The sequence below is a fragment of the Morchella importuna genome (genome assembly GCF_003444635.1).
Source record: "Morchella importuna strain M04M26 chromosome Unknown Morimp01GS028, whole genome shotgun sequence".
NCBI lineage: Eukaryota > Fungi > Ascomycota > Pezizomycetes > Pezizales > Morchellaceae > Morchella > Morchella importuna.
Genome location: NW_025763425.1, coordinates 391,241 through 413,696, shown reverse-complemented (window position 1 = coordinate 413,696; position 22,456 = coordinate 391,241). Strand labels below are relative to the sequence as shown.

The window sequence follows — 22,456 nt, the reverse complement described above, 5'->3', positions numbered from 1 at the left end:
ATCGTCCCCCTCTCTTATAGCTGTGTCTGCCAATATCGAAATACGCGGTTTTTTTTCTTTTTATACGTTATTCGTTATTTATAGGAAAAAATGTGTCTTTTCTATTCCCCCTTTCCCTTTTTTTCTTTTTTTCTTTCTTTCTTAGCTGTGATTCTTTAACTACTTTATAGCTATTGTGTTCCCTTTTTTTTCCTCTTTCTTTTCTTTCGTTATGGGTTTGATATCTTTCCTTTTTTTTTTTTCTTCTCTTCTTTGCACAAGTAGTTATTGGGTATGCTATTTGCTAGTATCATATGACAGGATCGAGGAGCATGCCGGGGCCTGGGAGACCAGGGGAGAGGAGGGGGAGAGAAGGGGAGAGAGGAGGAGAGGGGATAATTGAGCTATTGTGAAGCTGCATATTATACATACATACATACATGCCGTGTTTCTCTATGGCGCGGAGTGGTAGGCTGTAGTAAAACAAAAAAAGGGTTGAGGGCGGGTGGGCGGGCGGTTCTGTAGTTAGACGGGAATGGAGTTTTTTCACCTTTACCTTTTTTGTCAGATTATTGGTGCTGCTGCCGCGGGGTGGGTGAGGGCCTGTGATGCGGACCTCAGTACCAGAAATGTAGGCCGCATCAGTCCCTAGGGCATTGAGAATATGCCGTGTGATTACTGTATTTTGTCATGGTGCTACCGCAGTTTATGGCATTGTCAAAGACTACTACAGTATTTCCATCCACATATCTGTCACTGTAGATACTTGTATTTTGTATATGGTAGGCACATGTGGAGTAGACCCTCTTCACGTGACATGGAAAATGCCGAGTTAGCGAGGCCTTCTTTCAACGCCTCACACAAACTCCGATTCCCTCCTTCCTCTCACTCTCTCACACACACACTCTCACCACCGCTGCAACTATAGCACTACAGACAGCACCAAAGAGTACCAGAGAGACAGAGAGACACACAGCACAATGACCGCCCTCCGCATCCTCGTCCCCGTCAAGCGCGTCATCGACTACGCCGTACCTCCCCTCCCCCTCCCCCACCTCCCCACCTCTCCCCGCTAACCTCACCCATAGGTCAAACCGCGCGTCAACGCCGCCCAAACCGGCGTCGAGACGGCCGGCGTCAAAATGTCCATGAACCCCTTCGACGAGCTGTCGATCGAAGAAGCCGTCCGCCTGCGCGAGCGCCACCCCACCACCGTCACCGACATCCTCGCCTTCTCCGCGGGGCCCGCCAAGGCGCAAGACACGCTCCGGACCGCCATGGCCATGGGCGCGGACCGGGCACTGCTCGCCGAGACCGACACAGAGCTGGAGCCGCTGGCCGTGGCCAAGCTGCTGCAGCGGGTGGTGAAGGACGAGGACCGCAATTTGGTCATTCTGGGGAAGCAGAGCATTGATGGGGATGCGGGGCAGACGGGGCAGATGCTGGCGGGACTGCTGGGGTGGGGGCAGGCGACGCAGGCGAGTGCGGTGGTGGTCGGGGAGGGGGGAGGGTCACGGTGACGAGGGAGGTGGATGGTGGGGAGGAGGTGCTGGAGTTGGGGTTGCCGGCGGTGGTGACGGCGGATTTGAGGCTGAATGAGCCGCGGTATGCGAGTCTGCCGAATATTATGAAGGCGAAGAAGAAGCCGCTGGTGAAGAGGGCGGTGGCGGACTTTGGGGTGGAGGTGGGGGCGAGGCTGCAGACGGTGAAGGTTGTTGGTGAGTTTTTTTTTTTTTTTCCCGCGAGTTTTCTGTGTGTTTTTTTGGTGGGGGTGAGGTTGGGGAGTGTGCTGACTTTTGTGGTGTAGAGCCGGCGCCGAGGAAGGGCGGTGGGAAGGTGGAGGATGTTGGTGGGTTGGTGGCGAGGTTGAAGGAGTTGGGCGCGTTGTAGGTCTTGCATTCGTTACAGTCCTCAGCTCCATCAATTAGATTAGTCGGGCAGACTAGAAACAAAGGATCGTGTGTTTTCTGTTTGCTGTTGTAGACAATAGAATTGCAACAACAAGTATATATGGTTTTTACAATATTCGTAGGCGCGGTGAGGTTTGGCAGACCGAGTGAGAATCTATGCAGTACGCAAAACATGGCTAGTATAGAGATGTACCCAGGATAGGTTCCATGGAGATATAGGCTACATGGCTAACCCATTCCTATCTTTGACCTGCCTAGCCCGTCAGCCATGTCTCCTCTCTTCAATCCATCTCTTGTACAAATCAGAACCTAGGCCCGCGCTATTTCAAACCGCAAGCCACCCTCTCACGGTGAGTGTCCTCTGGTTGGTATGGTTTGGTTGTAGCTTTTACGCCTAAGTGCTGTGACCGTAGTTCTATGGTGGGTGGCCGTGGGGGCCGTGAGGTTGTGGGGGGTTCATTCGAATGTGTTTTTCTCAAGCCTATTTCGATGATGTACAGACTACAAAGACCCCAAGAACCAAGTATAACATATTTGGTATTGGGTAGGACGAGGCACTGAAGTGACTTGATTTCTTTCACCGGCAGAGAGTCTAGCTAGCTATATACATGTATATAGTCACGGATTGGACAAGTGTCGGTATGGCACGAGTGACAGGAGTAGATGCTGGCAGCCCGTCTGTGCGGTCTCAGTAGCATTTGAAAAGCCAAATACCTAACACCAAATGCAACTCTCAACACCACGATGCAGTTGATCACCGAGTGATATTCCATGAACAGGTCCCTCATCGCTTAGTCAACACCTTATCTGTGTCACCGTCCACGTCCCCACCATCATTTCCCCACCAAGCTCCATCCATAGCTCTTGGAACCTCAAACCCACACCTCACCTCTCCATCTCCAACCCACACCACACCTCACCTCATCTCACCACCACACCACCACAAACCATCACCCCAAAGGTCACAATGACGAACCCCGAAAAGCCCGTCCCAGACGCAAACACCCTCATCTCCTCCCACCCGTCCACCACCGGCCTCCAGATCTCCCTGCACCCTCTGGCCCTCCTCACAATCTCCGATTACATCACCCGCCACACGCTGCGCAACGGGTCGGGCCCCATTCTCGGCGCCCTCCTCGGCACCCAGCAGGGCCGCTCAATCGACATCGAGCACGCCTACGAGATCCTCCTCCTCCGCACCGATGACCAGATCTCCGCCGACGAGCCCTGGTTCATGGAGAAGCTCAAGCTCTGTCCGTCCACCCAGCCCCCATCCCTCCCCCACAAACACCCACTAACAAACCACAGTCAAAGAAACCCACCCCACCCTGGACCTCCTCGGCTGGTTCACCACCACCCCATCCCCAACCTTCGCCCCCTCCCCGTGGATGGTGCAATTCCACCGGCAGCTCCTCCCCTTCAACGAGTCGCTCATCCTGCTCTGCCTCAACCCCTCGCCCAGCGCGTCCGTCGGCGGCGGCGGCACCCTCCCGCTCGCAATCTACGAGAGCGTGCTCGAGGCCGACGACTCTGCCGACGAGGGCGCGCCAAACCTCCTCTTTGTCCCGCTCAACTACACCATCGAGACGGGCGAGGCAGAGATGATCGGCGTGGACTTTGTCGCGAAGGGCGGCTTCGGGAATGCCGCGGCGGAGCTGTCGGGGTTGGAAGGCACCGCGCAGGGTGCTGCGGGGGCGGCGGCGGCAGCGGCGGCAGCGGCAGCGGAGGGGAAGGATGGCGCGGTGAAGAAGGTGAAGCTGTCGGAGGAGGCGCAGCAGGTGAAGGGCAAGGAGAAGGCGGAGGAGGCTGATGCTGTAGTTAGTGCCGGAACCCAGAATGACGAGCGTATGACCACCCCCACCCCCCAATCTAACCCAAGAGATCAATCACTAATCTACACTACTACACCACAGTACTCGCCAACCTCACCGCAAAAGCCAACGCAATCCGCATGCTCCACTCACGCATCAAGCTCCTCACCACCTACCTCTCCTCCCCGCCGCACGCCGAACCCAACCACCAGCTGCTGCGCTCGCTGAAATCACTCACGCACTCGCGGCTGCCGCTGCTCACGCCCGCCGACGCAAAGGGCTTCCGGCAGGAGCAGCTCTCCGAGCAGTCGGACGTGCACCTCGTCGCCCTGCTGGGAACGCTCACAAAGAGCATCGAGGAGGTCCGCGGCGTGGGCAAGAAGTTCTGGGGCATCGAGCAGACGGGGAAGGCGAACGCCGCGGGGCGCAGCGGCGGCGGAGGTGGCGGCGGCGGGTTGGGGGAGTGGTCGGAGGGGCGCAGGGGGGAGAGGAGGTATACGGGGGGGTATGGGAACTTTTAGTGCGTGGGAGTGGTGGTGGTTTGGGGTTTCTTTCCGGCTTTTCTTCCTTTCTTCTTCTTTTTGTCGGTTCTTTTTTTGCCTAAATTTTCTTTTCCTTTTCCTTCTTGAAAAAGATGTTTGACATGATCATGATGGCATGTGGAACTTACCTTACCTTACTAGAGCTGACGGCGGGTGTCAATGTGAAGTGACCATCATGAGGTTCTACCCAAATAAACCAAATAGAAAAAAGCCCGCTCTCCATTGGGACCAATCCAACCATCTATCACCATGTGACCAACCCCCCACCTAACCGTCCAGAACCAAGAACCAAGACCACCCACAGCAAAAGCCCCAGAACCGCCACCAAAAACCCCGAACCCCCAAAACCCAGAACCACCCCAACTCCAGTCCCCCCGAGTCCCCCACCCCAGAGCTTTTACGACCAAAAACACCAAACCTCGCTCATGCACAGATCCATGGCTTCTCCACTAACTGCAGTAGTTCTTGAGACCCCGAGTACCTGGGCGGTTGCACTGCCTCGATCCACGGGGCTACATATATACACACCAGGAACCAAGCAAGCATCGATCCCAACAGCCATTTTGTAAGGAAGGAAACTTGCCACAGTGATCATTGATACCTAGTCCTTATAATGGACGATGTTCTATGTTCCTGATCATATAAATCTTGCTTATCCCGCTCTACAGTAGGAGTAGGAAACGTAGACCAGATTAATACGAGCTACAACTAGCATCAAGTGTCAAGATGAGAAGCTGCGCTACCTCAAGGGCTACCTTTTGGACTGCCTATTTTTGCATATGATGCTTGCGGCCTTGGGGGCCGTTAGTGGTACGGGCTAATGGTAGTGGTTTGAATCTAATATGATAAGGTGCGGTCTAAGTGCTTGGACCCTGGCATTTTTCAATCCTTAGCACCAACTATCACTCACGATCAGGGTAACCCGCGCCCCATTCCATCAAAACTGTTTTGTATCAAACCACCAATTTCATTTTTTAGGACTCAACTGATATACAAAGAGCGAAAAAAAAAAAGTTCGAAAAAAATTTCGTACTGCTAAAAAAAAGAAAAGAAAACCCCGTAAAAACACCCAAATTAACTACCTTTCTTTAGGCAGCGGTGGCAGCGGCAGCCTGCTTCGAGTCAATCTCAGCCTTAGCGTTCGCAGCCCTCCTCTCAACTTCCCTCAAGACGTGGCTGGGGGCAACGTCCACACGCTGCTTGGACAAGATGTCGACCAAGAGCGGGCTAGGCCTTCCAACGCGTCCGGGGGCAGAGAGGATCTGCTCGGCCTTGAAGGCGGCAACCTGCTCGAGGTAGGCGTCAAAGAGGAAGCTGGAGTCGAGGGGACCACCCTTAGCCTCGGGATGGAACTGGGTGGACATAATAGGGCGAGAAGTGTGGATCATTCCTATAGTTCAAATCAGTAAAGTTATCAAGATGAGGTGTGGGGGTTTACAAACCCTCGTTAGATCCGTCGTTGAGGTTGACAAAGTACTCCTTCCATTGAGAGGCATCAAGAGTGTTCATGTCAACGGCATATCCGTGGTTCTGCGAAGTGATGTGGCAGCGTCCAGTGGTGAGGTCAAGAGCGGGAATGTTGTGGGCACGGTTTCCGTACTTCAACTTGATTGTCTTGGCACCTGCGGCCAGGGCAAGAAGCTGGTGTCCAAGACAGATACCCATGATGGGGCCGGTGTAGGATTCCATCAACTTGCGGAGATGGTACACAGTGGGAGTGCAGTGGGTTGGGTCACCGGGTCCATTGGAACTATAACCAAAGGTCAATGATTCATTCAACAGAAAAGGGTGAGGAGAGGACAAACATGAAAACTCCGTCAAAATGGTGCGCAACTTTGTGAATGGGGTAGTCCCATGGGAAGCAGGTAACACTAGCACCCCTGCCAACCAAACTCCTCAAAATGTTCTCCTTAACACCACAGTCAATGACTGCGACGTGAAGGTCTCCGTTTGAGCTTTCAACATGGAAAGGCGCCTTGGTGGAGACCTTCTCGACCAAGTTAATTTGCTCAGGGTCGACGAATGCCTCATCTTGATCCGCATCGTACTCCTCTCCAATAGTGATCCTGGCGAGGGAGGAACCCTGCTCACGGAGGTAGGTGACAATGGCCCTAGTGTCGACACCAGTAATGGCGGGAACACCCTCACGAGCACACCAGTTGCCAAGTGACTCAACGGCAGTCCAGTGTGAGTACTTTTCGGCGACGTCGGCAACAACAACACCGATGGCCTGGAGATGGGGAGACTCGAAGTATTTCAAAAGACCATCTTGGTCGCGCTGGTCAGAGGGAACACCATAGTTCCCAATGAGCGGCTGGGTGAAGACGAGGATTTGACCACGGTAGGAAGGATCGGTAAGAGCCTCGGGATATCCAACGAGAGCAGTAGAGAAGACGGCTTCTCCGGAAGTGTTAGAACGGGCACCGAAGGACTTTCCGTGGAAGATAGGACCGTTCTGGAGGTACTCAGTCAGTATCCATATATACATATATAATCATGCGCTGTGGCTGGTGCAGAGGCCTAGAATATAAAACCCACCTTGATGGTGAAAGTAGCTCTGTCGTTGCTGATAGGGGTGCCAGTCCCCCTCTCTGGCTGGGGCATCTGCCTTCCAGCGCTTCCAGTGACGGTAGCAAGATTCCTGACCTGCCTCAAGGCGTTGAAGCGAGTAGTGGCATTGAAGCCCTTGGTAAAAATTTGGCGAGTAAACATGTTGGCGATTTCAATGGGTATATAAAAAGAGAAAAAGGAATGCGCTGGTTAGCGGGAGTGCGAGTGATAGATTTGCTTCGAGAATATGATATAATGAGTCGTGTGCGCAAAAAAGGTTTTTTAATAGGAGCTGTTCTTCCAGATGTGATCTGTATACAATTGAAAAGGTTGTATTAGTCCTGTCGCTGATGTACCATATACTGAGGCTCTTGAATGTGGGGGGAGTGGGGGTAGCCATGGCTTTGATGGGGAAGGTTTTTTTCTTCTTTTTACCTGAGAGATAATCCTAAAAAGAGAACCCGGATCAGTAAAGAGTTTGGGGTAAATTTAGGAAGAAGTGGAGGAAAGGACAGGCCAGTTGCAATAAAGCATAAGAGGTTTATGAAGGGAACAAAAGGTCACGGTGGATGTCAAAAAAAAGTTTTTTCTCCACGCGGCTGGATGGGGGAGGGGCAATGCAAAAACGAACTAGTGTGGGGCCGGAATTTCTCGCCATGTACATACCTGTGAAGTGAATACGGAGGGAACAAATCGCATACGGGCGACTTTCACTTGCGAGAGACCTCCTTTGTAGGAATTAAAAGGGAGATTGACACGAAGGGCTTTATCTGTTGAGATTATTCACTTTGCCAACGTGTACGTTGGATGGGAGATGGCTATTCGAAAAGAATAAAGAAAATTTCGGTCAGAAGTAGGCCTTTTTCTTTGCAAAATTGATGTTGCGATATGCTCAAGTGGGGAGGAGGAATTCGGTGGGCTTTATGTGGGCTGTACTTGGTGACGAAGGATCTGTTAGGACAAAAAAAAATTGCAGGGAAGGAGACCCAGCAGCGACGTTGGACGAGGTTGGCGTAATTTGACTGCGGGGGAGGTGGAAACCGAGCAAGGCCAAGGGGAACGGGTTTCAACCTTCTTATTGGTCAATGGCTCGTCTCCGATCCATAATCTATCTGTCTGCATATTTCGAACCCGTCATTATCACGAGGATTGGACATCTTGATTTCACTTCACACTTCAACCAACGAAATTAATTCACCGTTGATACCTATTTATCAGTCTGACATCCTCCTGTCAACAATTCTTTCACCCACTCGCTAGTGAAGGAAACAACCTTCCTCGGAAGTCTTAGCTGGGCCCTGATTGTTGGTTCTGTACCTATTTTGACTGCATTAGGTTAGCTTTATCATTAGTGACACAAGAGTCTCAACCACATCGATACAACGCAAACTACATGTACAAGAATGGACTCACATGTATCTGGATAGTAGAAAGATGAGGTGCCTGAAGTCGTATTATTCTACATACCTAGGCAGTATAGTTGACTACAATCACCTTCACTACGTGACGTTCCAGAACATCCATAGACAGGACCAATTGCCAAACGGCTCGGGAATATAAGTGAGCCGGAGACACGGAACGTATCTTTAGACGTCATCTACTCTAGAGATTGCCTCTCGAAAAATATTCAAGCCTATCATACATGTATGCACTGCCTCGCGCCATGTGGGTGAGTCACGGGCGGGAAAATACCCACTGCAGCCCAAACATCAATTCCAAACCCAAGCTGCCACGTTTCTGGGATGGATAAACAAACAAGCTTAAAGTCCGGTTATGCAGGAACTGAGATACCCAGTATACTACTTTATTATGGGACCAGAGATATCACCAGTGTGGAAATTATCTTAAAACAAAAGTATTTGCTAAGAACATACATGTACTTATCTATATAAGTAATAAGAATAACTGAGGAAGAGAAACGTAAAGACAGAAACCCAGAGTAACCATATCACTAACAAATAACCCCTTCACAAACTCCATTCGAAACCATCGTGCTTAGCACTATGTATGCATGTTAATCTCCTTATATATCCGTACAAAAAAAACGACCGCCTATTGGGAAATCCTCTATCCCTGGTATCCTCTCATATCTGCTTCACCCCAGCCGTTATTTGTTCTCATGTGGACTATGCCAAAAATTCGGCGATAGGGAGCTTGTACTCTGGAAGTATCCAGTACCTCCTCTTCACTCCGTCCCAAACCTTTCCACCCTCCTCCATTCCATCTTCCTCTTCGTCATCCTTTTTCAAGGGCACAATATCCCATCTGGTCTCTAGTCCAGCCTCTAGCATGTCAATCTCAACAATACGCGTGTAAACATCATATGAGACTCTTCTGTCTGCACCGAGACCATGGAAGAAACTGAATTTACCACCTTCCGATAGCGGTGCAAGAAGTCCGATAACATATTCGGTGAAGAAAAGACGCAATTCATCGTAGGACTCGGCAAAGGTGTCAAAGTAAATTGCGTGGAAGGTGATGTTTCGGTTTATCAGGTCAGGAATGACCTACTATTTGTTAGAGATCTAAATTGTAAGTCCTTAGTAAAGTTGGACTTACATCTTGCCACCTTCCTTCGAGTATCTCAACGCCTTCTTTCTGATCCCATCCGTCTTCTTTCATCTTTTTCAGGACATCTGGGTGCGCCTCAACGATGACATGGTGGCTGGGTTTCTTTTCTTGGAACAATCCATCTATTATTCCCATTCCAAATCCAATATTGAGAATTCTTTTTCCTTCTTCCTTAACGAGTACGTTCACACTCCGTTCCATAATGCCTCTCTCCCACTCCATCATAACCCCGTTGTTGTCCTCATCAAGTAGCTTGTCGTCGTGATAGGTCAACTTCGAGGCTAGGTAATCTTTCGAGTTCACATCCACCTTAATCTCTTCCTCTGGTTCCAGCTCTGGTTGTGTCAACTCTGTTTGCGGTGTTCCTACAGTGTCGGCCTCCTGGACCAACTCTGGAGCTTCCTCTTCATCTCCAATTTCTTCTTCCTCGCTCTCTTCGCCATCACTAAGCTGCAAATACCCTCCTAGCCTTCCCAGGATTAACTCGGCCCTCACACCTGCTTCCACCAAGATCCCGTACAGGCTTTTCAATCCCAGTCTGTCCGCAATACACGCTGGTGTCTCCCCGGAGACGTCCAAGTCATTCCAAATAGCCCCGTTGAGTAGCAACAGCTTCAAAGTCTCCTCTGCAGCCTTGAGCTCGTCTGCTGAGTCCTCTGGCGTACAAGATGCGACCGCAACATGCAGTGCCGTCTGTCTTGTCTCTGGCTCATAGACATTCGCCGACGTGGTCTTGAGCAGCGACTCTAGAACGGGGATATTATGGTCTGTTGCAGCCAGCAGAAGCATTGTTGACTCAGGATCTGTCGGGAGGGGTGTTTGAATAGTTGTCGCCATCTTTTTTTTTTCTTGTAAAGAGGAATTTATAAATTTTTTTTTTTTTTTTTAGTATCTCTCTTTTGGCCTTGTTGCGGCGATCTTTGGCGTCGTGATTTTTTTTTCTATGCGTGGGGAAGTGATTTTCGCGAGCTGCGTGCTTGGGATGAGGCGGGGCTGTTGATACTTCAAGATACGGGAAGGTGGGGCTGCGTGCAGGAAGCGGGCAGGCTCTGGTTACCCTGTCGATCGTGCGGTTATGATCGGATCTTTGACCTCATTAGATGTCGAGTCACGGACCGTGACTCAGTGATTGCAAATTGTGGGCTATTTTGTATAGATTGAATCTAGAGGTCTTCTTCTTTCAATCTGTGAAGAAAAAAGGGAATAAATCGTTGTCAAAGTTTGTCGATATCTCGGAATCACACGAAATCACTCGTGAACTAATTTGACCCTTTAGTGGATACTTGACCTGCCCGACATGGATTCGATACTTGGGACTCGAAATAGTCTAAGGTACCACTGTGGACAGGTAACTGGTATATGGAAGTTCACTCCAAAATTCCCAAAAATTTGAGCCTGCTCTCCTGTTTAGACCATTTTCGCAGTACGGGCTGGTACGTGTATACCATTACGCAATGAGCCTATTGAAACTGCTAGACTTCCTGGCAATAGACGCTGGATTTAATTATCACAAAATCACAAAACAGCCTTCTATCGTCCTTAGTATGTGATACATAGATGTATTCAGAGCTCAGTTCCGATCTCCCGCTGACCCACCCGAGTTTAAGCATGGGAATTCGCTATATGTTACTTAATATTAGAACCGCCCGCCAAGTCCATCAATATAAACCCCATATCTACTGTGCTCATCTTTCTCCAGGCGCTGTACAGTCAGTCCGCATCCGAGTGACAACTCCCAGTATAGTACGGGTGGCACTGGACTACTCGTGTATAGTACTGTAATTATAGGTAAGTGGAACCACACTCTTAGGGCTACGCTTACGAGTACCCGGAAGAATCTCCAATTAATCATTGGTCGCGAGTGATGTCTCATGGATAGGTATGCGCATGTTAAAATCTAGATCGACTGGAGATTGAAAGGGGCATATGACTGTGAAAAGTGCATGTTTCAGATGGTTTATGGGTCCAGGAGCTTGTTCGAAAGACGCTCCCTCAAGTTATGCAACACCTTCCGTGATCCGCCAGTTAGAAATATTGCGTCGATAACGTCAGACCTGAGCTCATAGATAAACCCCATCCAATAACCTTCTACAATACTCACACAACCAAAAAAAAAAGAAACCAATCACAACAATTTGCAGTAGATTTTTTACTATAAATTACCGTAGTAAGCCGTCTAACGCCCCCTACGCCATTTTTATTTGTCACTACAGAAATCTATCCTAAAAGATAGAAGTTACGGTCACCCCCTGCCCATCACCTCCTCTCTCACCTCTCCCACATCCCAGAAAAAAGAAAATTGGTCCAAAACTAACTAACCGCCCTTCCTCTCCCCCGAAACTGGTGTAGCGGATCTCCGCGCAGTCTCAATCTTTTTTCGTTCTCCATCGAGCTAATAGCAAATGTGTTAGCGGTGCTCTCCCATGCGTCAGAGAGCACGGGGAATACTCACAACTTTCTTAACCCGGCTCAGGGCGTTCTTGTCCGATGACTTTACTCTATCGAGAGTATAGGGTTCATCAATGATGACATTCTCTGACACGATAATCTGCTTCTCGTGCCATCGGCAAGGCATCCTATTACCATTCCAGTCAGCACAAATAAGAATACTACCATCTCTATAGAAAAACCTACAGCCTCGATAAAGCATCATAGATTTCCTGCGCCTCCGCGGTGACCCCAACGCCTATGTTGGCAACTCTCGCTGCCTCAGACCTCGCAGTGTCCTTCTCCTTGCCCCCGAGCATATTCAAATTGACAGGGCCAATCTTGGGCTCGGCGTTTGTGAATGGCGTGTTGCTACGTTGCTGCTTGTTGGGGTTGCCGAGGACCGTGACATCCTTAAGGAACGAGACTTTAAGGATTCGGTAGTCGGCTGGGGAGTTGGGAGCACTAGATGTGGGGTTCTGCGCAAGAGTAAGTGTAGACGTAAGCGGGTCGTAGGAGTAAATCGTGCCTTCGTAAGTGTCGTCAATGATGGTGAGGACACGAACGCTGGGATGGGAGGTGCTAGTTAGCGAGTGCAGCTGAAAGAGGCAGCGTCTTCAGATGTGAAATAAATAAAGGGAGGAAATATGCAAGAAGGGGAGGCAGGTACCGAAGACCAATGGCCCAGTCGAGAGCCGAGAGGTTCGCGCCAGCACCTCCGCTGAAGCTGGGGTTGTTGGCGGGGACACTACCCCCGCGACCACCAGAGGATTGGCGTCGATTGTCCATGTAGGTATTGCTGAAGAATATTCGAAATGAACGAAAGAAAAAAATAAAGGAGCTGGTCTTGGGGAGGTCCCTTCGATGGTGACTTGCCCAACCTTTGCTATGTGGCTGCTTCTTGCTACTAGTGCTGCTGCTGCCCTGCGCTCAAAAACCAGACAACGTATGTACGTAGCGAAGATCACCGGACTGATACCGAGAACTCGTTTCGCCCAGACCGCGAGAAGATCGCCGACAGGTTGTAGGAAGGGTTGTCGCGATGGCAGGAGTTTGTGCGTTAACTCCCTGCGATGCGATGGGGTGTCGGTGGGTTGAAGACGGTGGTGAGGCTGTACCGTTGTGGGAGGGATCGGCAGTGCGTAACGAAAAGGGAAATGGGAGCAGGTAGTGCAACAAGGCTCGAGGGGCCTTACCAAAAATACAGAATCGTAAAAGAAGGATTCTGTGCACAACTAGAAGGTTTAATAGATACAGAAGTCTTCATGTACCTAACTAGGAGTGAATCTCGATGAATGAAGAGCTCGCCAAGGTAAATTTGTCACGTGTCGCTCGAAGCTCTGGTCATGCAGGAGAACGGGTCCAATACGAACGGGGCCAATAGCAGGAGTGCAGATATTAGGGTAGAAATGGAGAGCAGCTGATGCAGAAACAAGAACACAAACCAGCGATATAAACGAAATGCTGGATGTATACATATGCCTACATCTAAATACTTCAAATGCCACTATTTACCTGTGCTCTACCTAAATCACATGTATAATACCTGTCACTATGACACCATCAACAGTTATGTCAATTATTACTAGGGCTCATAATTAAAGGTTAGCTGGCGCAGTTACGTATACTATGTAGGTGAGCCAAATATATGAACACTGTACACGTATTCAACTGGCACCCTCTCAGATCGAGTATACCCCCATATAGCCACTTCGCACATGCAGGCCGCCGGGAATAAGGAAATCTAGGTATGTATATTAAACAGCCAGTTTCTGGCTATTAGAAATGGGTTGATTCGATCTCGGAATCTCGGTCTAAATCCAATAATAAGTATTAACGATGCATAATACGAGGTCACCTCAACATCGAGGCCAAGCATATAGTATCTCCTCCTAGAACAGACAAGTTGGTTTCTTTACCAATACAAGCTAAGGGCCTTCAAGATCAATACGTACTTGGCTTCTATATATATCTGAATTCTTAACCAGAATTACCACAAAGCCACGGGTTATTGGGGCTAATTAGAGTGATATATTTACGTACAGACTTAGCATACTTCGATTCGAATAAAAAAGTGCCGTTGGTAACCATCCATTCATAACTAATCACCAAAGAGACAAAGGCCCTGGTCTTTCAATGGTCAGGAGTGAAATACCTACAAAAACCTCCCTAAAACGTACTCACAGAATCAAAACATCCTAATCTAAAAGAATCCCAAAGGTAAAGTGGGTTTGAGAGCTAGAGCCCAGAAGGCTGGCAAAGTATCGGATATATTCTGGAAGTGAGCTTCAGAGATACTCTAGCACAGCACCGACTTCCTTTCCCACCTACATAAGTACATTCCTTCCATAAATCTTCCCAATACCCTATCCAAAAACACACACACTAGGTTATTACCCACTCAAACATATATATATTCAAGCTCTGGTGGTGCAACTGGTCAGCACGCCCTCACCAAAAACATTAAAAACTTATAAAATCGCAGGGAGACTTGGGTTCAAACCCCAACCAGAGCATCTTTTTTATTCTTTTGGTGGAAAGGGAGGCCGCCAAGTCCCTCCAATGTTCAGACAAGGCTTCGGAGCAGTAGGGTATGAGGGTGTAATCAAAACTCTAGCTATCATGTATCCAGCGCAGAGCAAAGGTCCCTGCCCCTTCTAATGGCCCAAAGCCATTATCCGCAGCTCCGCAAGAACGTGCAGCCCATATACATGTATTTACCAGAGCCCAGCCCCTACAGATATGGCACAAACAGATTGTTTAACTCGGAAGTTACATGTATGTACATGTACCTATTGTCAACCCGAGGACAAATACATGTAGCCGGTTGGTCAAAGGACAGGTCACAGAGACTACTGTGTCCCTAGTAGCTACATGTGGCGTGTCTTCGCATATTCATTTTGCGTCTTGCTTTCTTTCCCTTTACTTTTACCATCACAATAATATAATATCCGAGCTTTTCTATTTCCATGAACTGGGCATGAGCCTTCTCCTGTGCTTCACATGGGGTCAAAGTATACTGAACTCTTGTCCTTGCTCTAAAACATGTATAGAATCCCCTCCATCGTAATGGATCGCTTACATGTAAATACATGTACGTATCTAAACCCGATATCCTTCCTAACAAGAGCTTCCTACTAAGCACAATTAATGAATTATCAATCAATCAATTCCTACTAAGCACAAGCTCACCAGATATCACTCGTAGCTTGGCGTCGTTCCCTGCCCTGGTTCAATTCCCCAGTCTTGGCTCTATTTTACACACTTCTAACTATTATACAAAAAATATCTATGGTATATAGCCCCTACCCACCCCTAACCTCCGCCACCACCTCCCTCACCCTATTCCCATTCATCCTCTCCCATCCCTCCAGACTCATCACAAACGTGCCTCTCCCGGCCGTGATGCCCCTCAGGTGCTTCAAGTACCCCACCATTTCCTTCAGCGGCACCCTCGCCCTCACACTCCGCTTCCTCCCGCCCTCATCCCTACTCTCCACGCTCCGCTTTACCCCAGGGGCATACACCCTCATCAAGTCGACCTCTCTCTCCACCTCACCGCCTGCAGCCTCAGCATCGGCCTCAGCATCCAGTCCCCCAAGCTCCAGCACATGACCCCCACGTGCACCCGAGATGTCGCCAACGACCTTACCAAGGTCCTTCTCTTCGCACGTCACCACCACGTCCATCACCGGCTCCATCAGCACGCTCTCCCCGCCCGCCGCCTCCTTCAACGCCGCCGTCGTGGCAACCCGTGCCGCGGACGAGAACGCAGCAAGGGTGCTCTCGGGGCCGAGGACGTCGGTCGACACGTCGACGCTGACGTGAGCTGCGATGCCACGCACGGGAAAGCCGAGTGCGGGGCCGCGGCCGAGGGCCGCTGATGCGCCGTTCTGCAGCGCGGTTTCGAGCTCCGAAGTGGTCAGCCATTTGGGCAGGCGGGTGTCTGTGCTTTCGCCCGTGGCAGGATCGGTGATCTGGGGTGTTGTGATGGTGATAGTTATGGTGTTTCCGTCGTCTGTTGTGGCGGTGGTGGAGGTGGGGTCGAGGGGCTCGACAGAGACGGTGCAGGCGGCGGCGGCGCGCTTGCCCGCGATCTCTCTGTCGAACACCGTGCGGACGGGCTGGGACGCAGCGGCGATGGTCTCACGGTACGAGATGAGGATGCGCCCCATTTCTGCGTTCGCCTTGAAGTCGCCCACGAGGCGGTCTCGCGCAATCTCCAGATGCAGCTCGCCCATGCCGCTGATGAGCGTCTGGCCAGAGTCTTCGTCGATGCTGATGTGCAGGCTGGGGTCCTCACGCAGCAGCATTGCGAGCGCTTCGTCGAGGTGCTTCTGGTCGCTGAGTGAGTTTGGCTCTATGGCTGCGAAGAAGACGGGCGGCGGGACGGCGATGGGCCGCAGCTGCAGCGTGTCGGTGGCGAGCTGCGGGGTCTTGCTGTTCTTTTGCTTGGACTTGTGGGTGCTCGGGCCGGTGGTCTCGGAGACGAGGGTGTCGCCCGTGCGCGCGTGCTTGAGGCCAATGATGACACCGATGTGGCCGGTCGGGATGGCGGCGATGTCGACCGCCTCGTCGGCGTACATGCGGACCAGCCGGGTGGCGCGCTCTTTGACGCCGAGGTTCGTGTTGAAGAGGTTGTGTGCGCGGGTCAGCGTCCCTGAGTAGACCCGCACAAACACCATTGCCCCGCGCTTCGGATCATTGACGACCTTGAAGGCCAGCGCGCACACCTTACTCTGGTCAGTGACGTCCAGCGTGCCCCGGTGCTTCCCTTGGTTATACGACACGGCCACCGGCGGGCGGTCCAGCGGCGACGGCAGCAGGTCCACAACAGCGTCCAGCAGCGGCTGCACACCAATGTTGCGGAAGCTGGCCCCAGCAAAGATGGGGATGATCTTTCCATCTCCTTTCAACGTAGACTTGCGCAGCGACGCCTTGATCGCCGCCGCAGGGATGAGAGCATGGTCTTCCAGCTCCATAAACACCTCGACCAACTCCTCATCATGCTCCGCCAGGAGCTCCACCAGCGCCACCCTCGCCGCCTTCGCCTCCTCATACAACTCTGGCCGCTGCTCCTCAAGCCACTCGTAATCGCGCAGCTCAATCTTCTGCCCGTCGCCCCCATCCCACAGAAACACCCGCTTCTCCACCACGTCCACCACCCCGCGGAACAAATCCTCGCCGCCCCTCGTGTCGGGGTCATACACCGGCAGCTGGCACACGGCCGGCCAGCCGTTCAGCTTCGCGGCCACCTCTTTGACGGTGGGGCCGAAGCGCGCGCCGACGCGGTCGAGCTTGTTGACGAAGATGATGCGCGGGATGGAGTAGGCGTGGGCCTGGCGCCAGACCTTCTCGGTCTGGGCCTCGACGCCGGCGACGCCGTCAAGGATGGTGATTGCGCCGTCGAGCACGCGGATGGAGCGTTCGACTTCGAAGGTGAAGTCGGCGTGGCCGGGGGTGTCGATCAGGTTTATGGTGTGTGGGGCGGGGGCGGCGGTGGGGGAGGAGGAGGGCGTCCAGGTGAAGGTGATGGCGGCGGAGGTGATGGTGATGCCGCGGGTGCGCTCGGCGGGGAGGTAGTCCATTACGGTGGAGCCTTCGTCGACCTCTGTGGACTGGTTAGTAGGTGTTTGTAATGGTATGGCGCAGATTATGAGCTCCTGAAGCTGTGAGGTTTCGGGACTGGGGTGGTGGACACGCCCAGTGCAGAGACGTCACAGAGTCACGAGTAGCTGCGTATGTATGGTGGATGGTAGAATTGGGCAGAGAATAGAGACCTCCAATCCTCCTTGTAAAGCCGCTGTAATACAACATTCTCTCCGTCGTCGTAGTTTTCCCCTAGTTACCATGCAGCACACCGAGTCAGTGCAATTCAATCCCAATTCCCCTCCCCAAATATTTCCCCCAACCACCCCCCAGCACCACAATACCCTCAATCAAAAACCAGAACCGGGCGCTATACAAACTCACAGCATCAATATGCGCAATAATGCCAATATTCCTCGTATGCGCCAGCGGCACCGTCTGCTCCGTCGTACTCGCCGAATAGCATCTGTGCCCCATTCCCATTGGCACCTTGTTCAGCGGCAGCGCCGTGAGCCCCAGTACACGGGTCGTTGGTGTGCGGCAGCGCCATACGGGCGGGCGGCGGCGGAGGAGGAGCATTGCGGTTGTCGGTTGGTCGGTGGGTGCGTGGGTGGGTGGGTGGGTGGCCTGGATTTCAGTTAGTGCGACAGAGTGGGAGGGTAGACAGGGTAACTGCGTTGTGGGGTGGAGTAGTGGTGGGGGGACGGGTGAGTCATGGTGTGTCACTCGGTTGTGTGCGGCGGCGGCGACGGGGGGGTGGTGGGTGTGCATGCGGTGGAGTGGGTGTCAAGTGTGCGGTGGGTGGCGGTGTCGGTGCCGGTGCTGACGGGAAGATGGCCGTAGATACAGCTTATTCGGGACACACCCAGAGAAAGATCAGACATGCATTTCGCACACCCGCGGGGCAGGGGCAGGGGCAGGGGCATGGGATATCACTCGATGCCTACTTCCGGTATGGTATGTGCGTACATGCGCGTTGACCAGTGGCGAGCGTTAGTTCCGTGCTGTGGCGCATGCACGCACCACCAGCACCAGCCACTGTCCAGCCAGCCACCAGCCAGCCACCGCCAGCCAACCTGTCCACAAGACCTGCAGCTGCCGTTGAGCTGCACACACGCACACTCTGTCTCTTCTGTCAAGAAGGAGGAGAGCAGCCATCGAACGGACGCATCACGGACGAGAACGAGAGAAGAGAGGGGGGAATCATCTACACCCTCGATATATTCTTGAGCAGACACTCGGAACCTCACACCCCCGGGCATCCATCCATCCATTGATCCATTGATCCCTCCCTGCTCTGCCCTGTTCTGCCCTTCTACCCCCCTACACTACTTCCCCAAACCACCCCCATTCCCACGCTCCCCCATCACCCCATCCTCACCTCACACACACACACACACACACACAATGGACTACTCCGCGCTCGCCTCCGACACTGGCGGCTTCGGGGACGACCCCACCGAGCAGCCCTTCGCCGGCGTGCAGCACACACACACCTCCTACACGCCCCACCACCACCACCACGACGACACCGACCCGCCGTTCACGCCGGGCCCGTTCAACCCCAGCATGGACGACCATGGCGGCTTCGGGCAGCCCCAGCACATCATCCAGCACCATCAGGACGATGGCTTCCGCAGTCCTGGCTTTGCCCCAGAGACGCCCCGCTTCCCCTCCACTGCAGCAGCAGCAGCAGCAGCAGCAGCCCCGCAGCAGGAACAACAGCAGCCCCAGCAGCCCCAGCAGCCCCAGCAGCACCAAGAGGAGGACGTCGAGCATCACCATGAGGAGGAGCATCACCCGCAGGCCCCGCCGCCCCAGCAGCAGCAGCAGCAGCAGCAGCCCCAGCAGCAGAACCGCCCCCAGCACCGTCTCCAGGCAAAGATCACCGCCCTCGAACGCACCGGCCGCAAGGACCTCATCCTCAAATTCGACGTCCACGTAAGCCAGAACCTCAATCTCCCGCCCCACATCACCAGCCCGGATGACGTGTACTATCTGACCACATCTCTACAGACAAACCTGCCAAAGTTCCGCACGACGCAGTTCCGCGACGTGCGCCGCACGCACCCCGAGTTCCAGAAGCTGGCAAACCACCTCCTCTCCAGCAACCCAGAGTGCATCGTGCCGGCCGTGCCCCCGCCCGCGACAAGCGCAGGCGTCGGCACAGAGGAGGACGAGGCCCGCGTCAAGGCCGCAATGCAGCGCTGGCTCAACACCGTCTGCAGCAACGACGTGCTCATCCGCGACGAGGAGATCGTCTTCTTTGTCGAGTCGGACTTTGGCTACAGCCCCGTCGTCCGCCGCAAGCAGCCCGCCACGGGCGTGCGCCGCCGCGTAATCAAGCAGTTTGCGCCCCCGCCCGACGACACTCCAGAGCTCGAGCAGGCCCGCCCCGTCGTCAAGGCATTCTACCTCGGCGCCATGGAGACGGGCCAGAAAGTCGACCGCGTCGTCAAGTCGCGGCGCGGCGTCGGCCTCGCCGAGTCCGAGCTCGGCATCCGTCTCTTTGCGCTCTCACAAACCGAGACGCACAACGGCATGTCCAACGCGCTGCGCAAGCTCGGGAAAACCATCCAGTCCGTCGGCGACTACCACGCCGCGCAGGCCACCGCCGAGGCCACAACCCTCGGCGACCCGCTCAACTACCACTCATCCGACGCATTCATCGTCAAGGAAACACTCACCAACCGCCAACTGCTCATGCGCGAGCTCGAAGCCGCCCGAAAGGACACCCGCTCAAAACTCCAGACCGTCGAGGTGCTCAAATCCAAAGGCGCAATCAAGCGCGACAAGGCCGACGAAGCGCTGCAAGCCCTCGAGGAGGCAAAAGGCACAGAGACACACCTCGAGAACAAGGTCAAGCGCGTGACTACAAACCTGGTCCTCGAGCGCCGCCGCTGGTTCGCACGGACCGCGCGGGAGGCGAGGTGTAGTATCCGCGACTACTGCCTGCGGCAGATTGAGGCCGAGCGACGCACGCTGGCGACGCTGGAGAGCGTGAGGCCGGATATACGCGCCATTGATGCGAGCGGGGGGTTGAGTCGGTTGGGGCGCGATGCGCCGCCGACGAGTAGGAGGGCCAGTTTGAGGGTGAGTCAGGGGCCGGCGGGGGATGCGTGGAGCGGCGTGCAGAGGGTGCCGGGGGTGCAGAGGGTTCCCGGGGGATTGGGGGGGTTGGGGGGAATGGGTGGGCTGGGTGGATTGGAGGGGAATGGAGTGGGGGGGGTGGTGAAGGAGGTTGAGGAGGAGGGGTTGGGCGTGGGGGATGAGGATAGGTTGGATGCGAAGAATGCGGCGAGTCGGTTGGCGGGGAGTACGTTTTAGGTTGGCGGGGAGGGTACTTTTTAGTGCTGGGGTGGGAATTGGTGGTCTCCTCTTCCTTTTTTTTTGTTGGTATTGTTGTGGACGTTTTTTTCTTTACGTTTGTGGTTTTTGTGGGTTTGCATGTAGGTTGTGGAGGGAGGGTGGTCATGACGAAAACGGGATGTATGCCTTGCGCGGGGGTTTGCAATTGTGATTAACTTGCTATATTGCTAGTGGTAGTGGTAGTTCTAGCGGCGGTGGGGGGGGGGGGGGGGTTCAATAATTGATACTGTGTGGCTACCTAACCTACATGCTACATGTCTATGGTTCTCTTCTATCCTTTCCAAACCTCCCAAATCTTCCAAGCCTTGGAGCTGAGGGCTAGAAAGGCTACTGATATATCACGGTGGCTATCCATCCCAATGACCACGACGCTGGCGATCTCGCTGTTGTCACGGATGGGTACGGAGAGTTGGGGTTTGATGCGTGCTGGTCTTCTGGGGGCGACATGCTCATGATGCGGTAGGAAGGTGTTGTTGGAATGTGTTTATTTAGAGGAATTCGTTTGCAGCATATGGGGAATCCAAAAAGAGCGAGTAGTAAAGTTAGATCAGAGGTTGTTGAGATTGCATGGAGCTAGTACAATGATGCGGGCATTCATATACATAATATATCCGTGGGAACCGTAGCTCTGGGGGCGGGGTAGGTAGGTATGGGGACTGTGATTTGGGTTTGGGAGGGGGGGGGGGGTGCATGGCGAATAGATACGGGTATGCCAGCTATGATGTCTACGAATTAAGACATGAAGCTAGCTGTAGCTGTAGCTGTAGCTGTATCGAGTAAAGAAAACGAAGCTGAATTCAAACGGTAATGGGACCGGCCGGTAATAAGTGTAGTGGGAGGAAGCGGTAAATGTAAAGGTAACGTACGTATAAAGGAACAGGACATGTAGAGCAGTGAGACGGACAATAGTGTAATGCGTACCTATCCCACTAGTTATCTTGCTCCACCCGCTACCGTCTGCACCATATACACCCTACCCTCTGTACCCTATAACCCTCTGCACCCTACCCTCTTCACCCTCACTACCACCACCAATTCACCTAGGTCCAAACACCCAATTCTACTACAGCAGCTGCTATCTACCATCCATTTCTCCATCCCTCCATCCCCGTATAAAACCAGATGTACCCACCACAAGTACACCCCTCCACCTACATGAACAGCAGCCCATGCATGCAGCGGTCCAACGGCCCCACGGCTCGATAATCTAGCTAGCTAGCTAGCCCGGCTCTCCCACGCTCCAATCGATCCCCGAGCCTCACTGCTTTTTAGGCCCATCACTAGCTAGTAGGCTCAAGCAGGTACCTGAATCCAAACGGTTGATACAGGCCACGGCGAGATCTGGAGATCTAGCTAGGGGGTAGCGGCACCGAAAGTAGTATTGTGTTAACTATAGCGCAAGTCTTAGTACAGTAATTACTGCTGCGCTGCCCCACTATGGCCAAACATCCGCAAACGGAGGAAAGGGGTTCAGCGCCCACCAGACTCGCTTTGTATTATTGAGATGGTGGTTATATGTATTAATGAGCTACTGCCTAAGTAAATCAGTAGTTAATTGAGTGGGTAAATGGATTAAACAAATTTTTTTTTTGGGGGGGTGGGTAGTTGGAGGTCGAGTGATAAGCTATGATGGCGGATCTGGGATCGGGCGTAAGAATCCTTAACTGGCACCACATCCAACATCCAGCGTCCAACACCCAACACCCAA

At 52.8% G+C, this 22,456-nt stretch overlaps 7 protein-coding genes across 7 annotated transcripts; 3 read left to right on the top strand and 4 right to left on the bottom strand.

The window, feature by feature from the left end:
- Positions 1-959: 959 nt before the first annotated feature.
- LAJ45_08219 (uncharacterized protein) lies at positions 960-1,869 on the top strand (the record flags this gene model as incomplete). Its single annotated transcript, XM_046117771.1, has 4 exons — positions 960-1,010; positions 1,068-1,469; positions 1,535-1,697; positions 1,787-1,869. 4 exons carry the CDS (start codon positions 960-962, stop codon positions 1,867-1,869), a joined length of 699 nt encoding a protein of 232 aa, XP_045969058.1.
- A 987-nt stretch (positions 1,870-2,856) lies between these two features.
- Positions 2,857-4,221, top strand: LAJ45_08218 (uncharacterized protein; the record flags this gene model as incomplete). The annotated part of the gene is made up of 3 exons (XM_046117770.1): positions 2,857-3,142; positions 3,198-3,734; positions 3,803-4,221. 3 exons carry the CDS (start codon positions 2,857-2,859, stop codon positions 4,219-4,221), a joined length of 1,242 nt encoding a protein of 413 aa, XP_045969057.1.
- A 1,109-nt stretch (positions 4,222-5,330) lies between these two features.
- LAJ45_08217 (uncharacterized protein) lies at positions 5,331-6,954 on the bottom strand (the record flags this gene model as incomplete). The annotated part of the gene is made up of 4 exons (XM_046117769.1): positions 5,331-5,632; positions 5,685-5,992; positions 6,048-6,697; positions 6,781-6,954. 4 exons carry the CDS (start codon positions 6,952-6,954, stop codon positions 5,331-5,333), a joined length of 1,434 nt encoding a protein of 477 aa, XP_045969056.1.
- Positions 6,955-8,918: 1,964 nt separating this feature from the next.
- Positions 8,919-10,152, bottom strand: LAJ45_08216 (uncharacterized protein; the record flags this gene model as incomplete). The annotated part of the gene is made up of 2 exons (XM_046117768.1): positions 8,919-9,299; positions 9,352-10,152. The coding sequence occupies 2 exons, from the start codon at positions 10,150-10,152 to the stop codon at positions 8,919-8,921; spliced, it is 1,182 nt and encodes a 393-aa protein (XP_045969055.1).
- A 1,525-nt stretch (positions 10,153-11,677) lies between these two features.
- Positions 11,678-12,579, bottom strand: LAJ45_08215 (uncharacterized protein; the record flags this gene model as incomplete). The annotated part of the gene is made up of 4 exons (XM_046117767.1): positions 11,678-11,755; positions 11,816-11,939; positions 11,998-12,357; positions 12,461-12,579. The coding sequence occupies 4 exons, from the start codon at positions 12,577-12,579 to the stop codon at positions 11,678-11,680; spliced, it is 681 nt and encodes a 226-aa protein (XP_045969054.1).
- Positions 12,580-15,095: 2,516 nt separating this feature from the next.
- Positions 15,096-17,958, bottom strand: LAJ45_08214 (uncharacterized protein; the record flags this gene model as incomplete). The annotated part of the gene is made up of 4 exons (XM_046117766.1): positions 15,096-16,127; positions 16,182-17,401; positions 17,571-17,631; positions 17,764-17,958. The coding sequence occupies 4 exons, from the start codon at positions 17,956-17,958 to the stop codon at positions 15,096-15,098; spliced, it is 2,508 nt and encodes an 835-aa protein (XP_045969053.1).
- Positions 17,959-18,786: 828 nt separating this feature from the next.
- LAJ45_08213 (uncharacterized protein) lies at positions 18,787-20,706 on the top strand (the record flags this gene model as incomplete). The annotated part of the gene is made up of 2 exons (XM_046117765.1): positions 18,787-19,320; positions 19,396-20,706. 2 exons carry the CDS (start codon positions 18,787-18,789, stop codon positions 20,704-20,706), a joined length of 1,845 nt encoding a protein of 614 aa, XP_045969052.1.
- Positions 20,707-22,456: the final 1,750 nt, after the last annotated feature.